This window comes from Piliocolobus tephrosceles, chromosome 20, assembly GCF_002776525.5.
Source record: "Piliocolobus tephrosceles isolate RC106 chromosome 20, ASM277652v3, whole genome shotgun sequence".
NCBI classification, from domain to species: domain Eukaryota; kingdom Metazoa; phylum Chordata; class Mammalia; order Primates; family Cercopithecidae; genus Piliocolobus; species Piliocolobus tephrosceles.
The window spans coordinates 7,940,268-7,949,711 of NC_045453.1; the positions used below are offsets into that span (position 1 = coordinate 7,940,268).

The 9,444-nt window shown below is 44.8% G+C and overlaps 1 protein-coding gene across 3 annotated transcripts in view; it reads right to left on the bottom strand.

The window, feature by feature from the left end:
* EDEM2 (ER degradation enhancing alpha-mannosidase like protein 2) overlaps positions 1-5,998 on the bottom strand; it is a 33,604-nt gene extending 27,606 nt beyond the window's left edge. Inside the window, exons 1-4 of one of the 3 annotated variants that reach the window (XM_023220505.1) lie at positions 5,790-5,998; positions 5,450-5,560; positions 3,313-3,352; positions 678-783 (exon numbers count right to left, since the gene is read on the bottom strand). In XM_023220505.1, coding sequence (XP_023076273.1) covers positions 678-783; positions 3,313-3,352; positions 5,450-5,560; positions 5,790-5,896 — 364 coding nt within the window. In that variant the 5' untranslated portion in view covers positions 5,897-5,998. The remainder of the gene's footprint in view (positions 1-677; positions 784-3,312; positions 3,353-5,449; positions 5,561-5,789) is intronic. The other 2 variants (XM_023220508.1, XM_023220506.2) reach the window with 2 other exon arrangements.
* Between the last annotated feature and the right edge of the window lie 3,446 nt (positions 5,999-9,444).

Genomic DNA, 9,444 nt, shown 5'->3' on the forward strand with positions numbered 1-9,444 from the left:
AGTCTGCTATAAATACTGATCCTAGGACCCAACCCAGAGATTCCAGTTCATTAGGTTTAGTGTGGAGCTTCAACATCTGAATTTTTTAAAGGGTCCTAAGTGGTTCCTATGGGCAGCCAAGTTTGGAAGATTAATGCCCTAGATTTGCACTGTCCAATACAATAATCACTAACTACATGTGACTATTTAAATTTAATATCATTAAAATTAAATGAAATTAAAAATTCAGTTGCATAGTTGTAGTAGATACATTCCAAATGCTCAAGAACTCATGTGGTTAGTGGCTACCATACTGGCCAAAACACAGATAAAAAAACATTTCCATCATTGCCAAAAATTGGATTGGACAGACAGTAAGTTCCAAGAAGGCAAGGATCATATCTCTCTTGTTCATAGCTGTGTGCCTAGTATCAAATATATATTAAAGAGGTGAGTAATCTGGTGTATTTCTTTCCAGGCTTTTAGTCTCCTGCTCACTTTCATATCTGAAACTGATGTGGAAATCCTGAGACTTCCCCACCTCACCCTCCAGGAGGGAAGGAGAGCTCTGTCGGTCAGAGGTTTTGGCCAAGGGTCCTGGCATGGTCAGTCCTTAAAATCCTATTTACCACTTCTTGGTTTACAGAGGCAACTTCACACTCTCTTTTCTTTTAAAGGTCCTAGAGAGCAGCCCTCACCTCGAATGTTGGTTTCAAACACAGAGGCGTTCACATCAATATCAAAGTCCACGTTGTCCTGGAGCACTTCAACCACTCTTTGGAATTCTGAGACATTCCCCAAAATCTGGAAATAAAAAAGAGACCTGACGCTGAGGCTCTTGCATGCGTGGAGGCAGATTCAGAGTCTGGGATCCTATGTTGATGTGGCCCTTACTAATTCCACTTAAGATCTCCAGTTTCTGTCCTAGGATTGGTGACAGCAGAAGAAAGCACTGAGAGCTAGAGATCATCCAGAGACTTCATATCAAGAGACTGGTTAAGTAAATTCCTAGGTCCCAATTAAGAGTGACGATGTAGTCATTTAAACGGACACAATAGAAAGAATGCAAACTACACAGAAGTCTTAGGTTTTTTGTTTTGTTTTTTTGAGACAGAGTCTCACTCTGTTGCCCAGGGTGGAGTGCAGTGGCGCGATCTCGGTTTACTTCAAGCTCTGCCTCCCGGATTCTCCTGCCTCAGCCTCCTGAGTAGCTGGGATTATGTGCCACCATGCCCAGCTAATTTTTGTATTTTTAGTAGACACAGGGTTTCACCATATTGGGCAGGCTGGTCTCGAACTCCTAACCTCGTGATCCACCCGCCTCGGCCTCCCAAAGTGCTGGGATTACAGGAGTGAGCCACCGCACCCAGCCAAAAGTCTTAGTTTGACATTTGCAGTAGGTATCAGTTGTTTTTAACCCTGTCTTGTCATGTTCAACCTTGTGGAAAACAGAACAGGTTGGCTGACCCAAAACTAAATTCATTCCTACCCTCTTTACCTCATGGCCTCCCACCAGAGGTTGGAAATCCAGAAGCTTTCTCAGCCTCCTTTGCTGCTGCAGTTGATTGTTTACCCAGTCAATTCTGACCCTTGAGAATTCTACTGGGGGCACTTCTGGGAAGGCTTCTGTTTTCTTAATACCAAGGGACAAACACAGCTAACATGGCTTTTAGTCTCTCTCTTTCTGCCTTGAACTCAGACTTGATTTCTGAAGCGATGGCAGCTATGTGAGACCATGAGGTACTAAGCATGAGAATAAAAGCCAAAACACTAACGATACTAGAATGCAAAGCTACAAAGAGCCTGGTCTCTGATAACACGGTTGAGTAGCTGACCCAACACTAGAAATTACCTCTAGACTTTCTTTTACTTGGGAAAATAAACCCTTTTTATTTAAACCATTAGCCAAATGCAATCTCAATCTCTCTTCTTTTGACAATAAATAACATCTCAGTTTACCCTCTAGGAATCACTCTTTCCCAGTAGTCACTCCTGTGATTTGGAAGAGGCTGATCCCATCCCTCTGGCTATGGAGTGGGTACTTGACCTGGACCAGTCCAAGACTTTTTTTTTTTTTTTTTTTTGAGACAGGGTCTTGCTCTGTTGCACAGGTTGGAGTGCAGTGGTGGGATCATAGCTCATTGCAGCCTTGAACTCCAGGGCTCAAGTAATGCTGGCCTCCCAAACTGCTGGGATTACAGGCATGAACCACCACACCTGGCCCTTTTTACCTTTCTAAGCATCAGGTTTCTTTTATATCTTTTTTTGTTTGTTTGTCTGAGACAAGGTTTTATTCTGTTACCCAGACCAGAGTGCAGTGGTGTAATCTTGGCTCACTGCAACCTCTGCCTCCCTGACTCAAACAATCCTCCCACCTCACCCTCCTCCCAAACAGATGGAGCCACAGACATGTGCCATCATGCCTAATTTTTTGTATTTGTGGTAGAGACGGGGTTTCACCATATTGCCCAGGTTGGTCTTGAACTCCTGTGCTCAAGTGATCCTCCCGCCTTGGCCTCCCAAAGTGCTGGGATTACAGGCGTGAGCCACCGTGCCCAGTCGTAAGCATCAGGTTTCTTAGCCATAAGAAGGAGTAAATGTACTTACCTCAAGAAGTTGTTGGAAGAATTAATACATGTCTGTACTAAGCCCTACACAAACATACTAATTAGTCACGGATATTATTTTTTTATTTTTAATTTTTTTGAGACGGAGTTTCACTCTTGTCACCCAGGCTGGAGTGCAATGGTGCAATCTCAGCTCACTGCAACCTCTGCCTCCCGGGTTCAAGCAATTCTCCTGCCTCAGCCTCCCCAGTAGCTGGGATAACAGACATGTGCCACTTTGCCAGGCTAATTTTTTGTATTTTAATAGAGACGGGATTTCACCATATTGGCCGGGCTGGTCTCGAACCCCTGACCTCAGGTGATCTGCCTGCCTCAGCCTTCCAAAGTGCTGGGATTACAGGTGTGAGCCACCGTGCTCAATCTGATATCCTTTTATTATCATTGAACAGGGCTCCTAGAATGTAAGCCTCTGAAAACAGGAGGATGTCAAAGTCTCTGTATCCTCCACAGAGTTATACAAGCCTATTACAATTCTCCGTATATAACAGGTCCTCTATAAATGTTTGCTAAATAAATGAATCTGCATAAGTTGTAGTTCGTTTTTCCCTATGTAGCTAGGCAACTGCAGCGGACAGTTCAGAATCATGAGATGCAAATAAAAGGCCTAGGAGAGGGATTCATTTTTCACCCACAGTCAAGCTGCCAAAAGAGGAAGGATGTTGGTTATGTAACGGTGGAAAGGAAAAGAAATAGACGAGATACTTACCAGCAAGGTGTCCAATGCGTCAATTAGAGTCAGAGAAAAACTGCAAAAGGACAGAAATCCCAGCCGCTTAGTAAGAAAATCAAATACCAGACATTATGGCTGCCCTAGATCTGATCCCCCCAAAAGTAAATGAGGCAAAGTAATGCCTCTGCCTGTCCCACTTACAGTCACAACAGAGAAGCCACAGTGAAAATCGCAGGGATCCTCTGACCCACTTAATGCACCTGGGAGGGTTGGCTGATGTAGCTCCATTGTAATTAAATACATCACCTATATTCTGGCATTCTCCTCTGCCATTGGGAGGCAGTATACGATTGTAGCTTGAAGCACAGGCTTTTCACCAATTTTCACGTCTAAGAATTTACCCCACAGTGAATAGCTGTTTGACAGTGTTCATGGCAGTATTGTTTAGAACAGCAAGAGGCTGGAAAGAACCCAACTGTCTGCCCATTAATGGATGATTAAACTGTGTTATAAACAGTGTAAAACTATGAAGTTATCAAAAAGATTGTCATCAGGACTTCTATGTGCTGATGGAAAGATATTTGAATTGTTTTTAATGAAAAAGACAGGGTGGTTTAGTATGTTTCCATCTGTGTTTCAAAAAGACATACTTACTGACAGAAAGCAGATCAGAAATTGTTAGGGTCAGTGGTGGTGCAGGGATGAACTATAAAGAGCCACAAGGGAACTTTTTAAGATGACAGAAGTGTTTCCATATCTTGGCTGTGATGGTGGTCACTATGCACTTAAAACGAGCGTAGGCCGGGCGTGGTGGCTCATGCCTGTAGTCCCCCAGCACTTTGGGAGGCCGAGGTGGGTGGATCACCTTAGGTCAGGAGTTCAACACCAGCCTGGCCAAATGGCAAAACCCCATCTCCACAAAGAAATTATCCAGGTGTGGTGGTGGGCTCCTGTAATCCCAACTACCTGGGAGGCTGAGGCAGTAGAATCGCTTGAAGCCAGGAGGCGGAGGTTGCAGTGAGCCAAGATCACACCATTGCACACCAGCCTGGGAAACAACAAACCCCATCAAAAAAAAAAAAAAAAAAAAAAGAGTATACTTTATTATATGTAAATTATGCCTTTAAGAAGTTCATTTTAAAAAGATACACATATACACATCTATATGTATAATGGCATAAACCAAGAATATTTCTGGAGAGATACAAAGGAAAGTTAATAGTTGGAATTCTAGGGTATGGGAGATATTTATTGTATATAATTTTTTACCACTTGAATTTGCCATTTGTATTTACTTTGTTTCAACTTAAAAAAATAAAAACCATCACAAGTTTTTAGTTTAATTTCTCTCGACCTTAGCACATTCGTGTGTAAAACAGGGATAATGGCAACTAACTCGTAGGGGTATTAAGATAATTAAAGGAGATGACACAGTAAAATGTTTAGCACAGTGTTCAATCAATGCCAGCTTCAGCTAATGCAATGATTCTTCACTCAGCAAGGAATAAGCCAGTGAATTCCAGCTCTCATAGATTTTTATTCTAGTGGGAACGAGAAAGACAAACCAGTAGATAAGTGAAAATGAGAGTATCAAAGAGTGAGAAGTGCTACAAAGAAAATAAAACAGGTAACTGGTGAGAGTGACTTAAAAGGGAGTCGTGGGTCATTAGGGAAGCGGATGCTGAGGAAGTGACTACTGAGCTGAGATCTGAATGACAAGCAGCAGCCAGTTATGGGAGGAAAACGGGGAGAGTGTATTTAAGGCACAGGGAACACCAACTACAAACAGTTAAGTTTTAGGAGTGTCACACTCCTTCCTCGACCTGAATGCCCACCTACACAATGAAAAGGTTGGGTTTTCTAATTCTTGGAGCCCTTCCACGGTTTCTTGTTACTCCAGAAATTGCCTATGTCCCCACAGCTGGTGCCTGTTACTGCTGGCGCTAAGCCCAGCGATCCAGCCCACCCGGCTAATCCAGAACTTTTTTTCACTGCGAGAGGCTAAATGGATCCTGGAGGTGATAGCAAGAATTGGAGGGAGCGCGGTTGTAGCTCATCTGGGGGCTTTCCGGTGCCGGTGAGGAGACCATGAAGCCACCAGGCCCAGCTGACCCTCCCGCCTAGGCCCGGAAAGTCAGACCCTGGCCGCCCCTTGCCCCTCCGCTCGCACTACCTGCCCCAGGTGTCGTGCCCGTCACAGGTGAGAGGTCGTAGCTCATCGAAGGGAAAGGCATTCTCCAGGTAGCTGTCGTAGGCGTGGTAGAACATGGCCTTGACTCGCTCCCTGGGCGTGGGACGAGAAATCAGGCATGGGGCCAGAACACAAAAACAAGCGGGGGAAGAACAAGATACAGGGCGGAAAGTGGGAATCACTAGCTGATTTCTGCCTGGGACCTAGCGGCGGGGTCCGAGCAAGTCGCGGTAGGAGACCTGGGATGGACAGAAAGGGAAGGGACCCGGTTCGCGCATCCCACTCCCCAACTGCGAAAGGGCGGGAACCTGGCCTCCTTCACCTGTAGTGGGCGGGATCTGGCGCGGAGCCGTCGGGACCTGGCGCACCATGGTGCAGGGGCAGCAGCGCGCACAGGAGGCCGAGCGAGATGAGCAGCCGGAAAGGCATAGAGCTCGTGTCCTCTCAGCGCCGCCGCAGCAGCAGCAGCCACTGCAACCAGCTCATCCTGGGAGCTGCTGCGGGTTCTTCCGGGTACCCGTGCCACTGCGCCTGCGCGCTGAGAAATCAGCCTCTCACTTCCGGACTACAAGCCCCGGAATGCAATGGGCAGCCAAACGTGGCCGAAGAGCAACTTGGGATATACGCTTTCGGAAACACTGATCAACGTGTCTTAAAGACAGTGGCTGTTGTTACTACTGTTATTAATTAATGTTTTAATAATAACAGCGTGCATTGAGCACTTATTGTGTACTAGTACTGTACGGAGCATGTAAAATGCATTCTATCATATTTGTTTCAACAACCTTATTAAGCATGAAGGCTGGGTAAGCATGAGAAATGTTCAGCCTCTACCATTATTACGTAGCAGATGAACGGCAGACAAAACTCCTCAGACGCCGGGTTAAAGAAGGAAGGAGCTTTAATCGGGTGGGAGCGTGGGCTGACTCACGTCTCAAAAACCGAGCTCCCTGAGTGAGCAATTCCTGTCTGTTTTAAGAGCTTACAACTCTAAGGGGGTCCGCGTGAGAGGGTCGTGATTGATTGAGCAAGCAGTGGGTATGTGCCTGGGGGCTGCATGCACCGGTAATCAGAAGGGAACAGAACAGGACAGGGATTTTTACAATGCTTTTCCATACGATGTCTGGAATCTATAGATAATATAACCGGTTAGTTCAGGGCTCGATCTTTAATTACCAGGCCTGGAATGCAGCGCTGGGTTGTCTGACTACTGATTTCACTTCTGTCTTTAACTCCTACTTTTTATTTGAGGCAGAAATTGGGCATAAGACAGTATGAGGGGTGGTCTGCTCCCCTATTTAGGGATATTAAGCTTCCCAAACCAGTTGCTTGTTGATTGTATAAGATACAACTCACATTTATTTGTCCAAAACTTCCACTTTTTTTTTTTTTTTTAAATCTCTTGCATTTTCTGATGCTGTCACTCTTGAGGTTTCCTGAAATCCCTTCAGTTCTAGAAATTCGTGACATTTCTTTCCTTCCACTTTGGGATGTGGTTACACAATCACCGTCCCTTCAGTCTCCATCTCAAACCGGAAGCTTACCCCTATCAGCCCTGTAGAATGTCTTAGGTAAGAATGAATACCTTGGTCAGGCGCAGTGGCCCAAGCCTGTGATCCCAGCACTTTGGGAGGTCGAGGCGGGTGGATCACCTGAGGTTAAAAGATCGAAACCAGCCTGGCCAACATGGTGAAACCCCGTCTTTACTACAAATACAAAAATTAGCCAGGCGTGGTGGTGGGTGCCTGTAATCCCAGCTACTGGGGAGGCTGAGGCAGGAGAATCGCTTGAAACTGGAAGGCGGAGGTTGCAGTGTGCCAGGATCGCACCACTGCACTACAGCCTGGGCAAAAGAGCAAAACTCCATCTCAAAAAAAAAAAAAAAAAGAAAAAAGAATGACTACTCTGAAGCACTATAGCTTTCAGGAGGTTTGTGATCCATTTCTCCATTTCCCTTATTCCCAAGTTTCTCAAGTTTGGTCAGCACCTTAGACCACAGCAACACCCATGACTTTGGTCAGTGTGACATGCAGTAGAACCAACCCTGGATTTGAAGTCAGATCTAGGCTCCAGTTCATTACAACTCTGTCCCTCATCTATAACCTGTGTATGTGACCCTCTCCTCTGGGGCTAGTATCCTTGTCTATAAATAATGAGGTGTTTGAACAAATGGATCTTTGAGATCATTTTCGGTTGAGCTTTCTATGATTCTAGGATTGGCTATCTCCTATTTGCTGAAAAAGGCACATGGAAGTGGTAGCTCAGTCTGTTGAGCCGGAGTGCAGCCAGACTTGGTCTCCTTTGGTCCCACATCCATCCCTGAAAACATCCCCCAAGTAAGTGTCTCAAAATGCCATCCATTGATAGAATTAAATCCCTGACAACCCAGAGAGATTGAGGTGATATAGCCTAGAGGCTGAAAGTATGGGCTTTATATTTGGGCAGACCTGAGTTGGAGTACTAGCTTCATCACCTGTTAGGATATAACCCTGCCAGTTTTTCTCTGAGCCTCAGTTATCTCATCTGTATAATAGGAATAGTATTAGTACCTACTTAATAGGATTGTGAGGATTTGGTGAGCTATTGCATGTAAAGTGCCTGGCATAGTGTCTGGCAGAAGAGACATTCAGTAAATATTAGGATGTTTTTATTTTTTATTTATTTATTTATTTTTTGAGATGGAGTTTCATTCTTGTCGCCCAGGCTGGAGTGCAATGGTGTGATCTCAGCTCACTGCAACCTCTGCCTTCTGGGTTCAAGCGATTCTCCTGCCTCAGCTTCCGGAGTAGCTGGGATTACAGACGCCTGCCACTGCACCTAGCTAATTTTTATATTTTTAGTAGAGACAGGGTTTCACCATGTTGGCCAGGCTGGTCTTGAACTCCTGATCTCAGGTGATCCACCCACCTCGGCCTCCCAAAGTGTTGGGATTACAGGCGTGAGCCACCGCACCCAGCCTAGGATGTTTTTAGAAACTCTTGGGGCTTCCAGATGGAAGGGAAAGGAGATGACAGTAAGCTGAGACCTGGATAACAACACACGAACACTGTATTCGTTTCCTGTGATTCTTCCAACAAATTACTGCAAACCAAGTGGCTTAAAGCAACAGAAATGTATTCTCTTGCACTTTGGGAGGTCAGGAGCCTGAAATCAATTTCACTGGGCTAAAATTAAGTTCTTGACAGGGCCACACCCACTCCAAAGTCTCTAGGGGAGAATCCGCCCCTTGCCTCTCTAGAGTCTCCTGAATGCTCGCATTCCTTGGCTTATGGTTGTATCACTCCAGTGTCTGCCCCTGTCTTCATATATCTTTCTCTGTGGATGTGTCACATCTCCTTCTGCTTTTCTCTTATAAGGACATTTATAATTGCATTTAGCACCCCCCCATCCCCCCCCAGCCCCAGATAATACAGGATAAAACTCCCATTCCAAGATTTTTAACTTAATCACGTCTGGAAAAAAAAAAAAAAACAAGAAACACCTCTTTTCCAAATAGAGAAACATTTACAGTTTCCAGAGATTAGGACCTGGACTTTAGGGGGCTATTTCCAGTCTAGCAGAGGGACTAAATATTTTTCAGACCTGGGCCTTGCCCTGTTATGAAACTCACCTTCTCCATATTATAAATCCTATAGCTTATTTTTTTGTCTCCCATTCAAAATTCTAGTGTAGATAAAACTTTTGCAGGAAGGGTGGGTTCAGGTTGCCTGGATTTGGTAACGATAGGTCTCTCTTTATGAGCAAGACTGAAACACTCACAATTTTCCTTTATATTCTTTTTCGAGCTTGATGTCATTTTCCACACTGTCACTGAACAAATAAAACCATGACTTAGGTTTTCACAATTCATGTGACTAATTTCATAGTTCTCTAATGAGAATAAAAAACTTGTTTTACCTTCTGGAAAGTGTCAGAACTCTTCTTTCTCTCACTCTGTGTTTATAATATTGGATTCTAGAAGGTTATGACCCACCAGT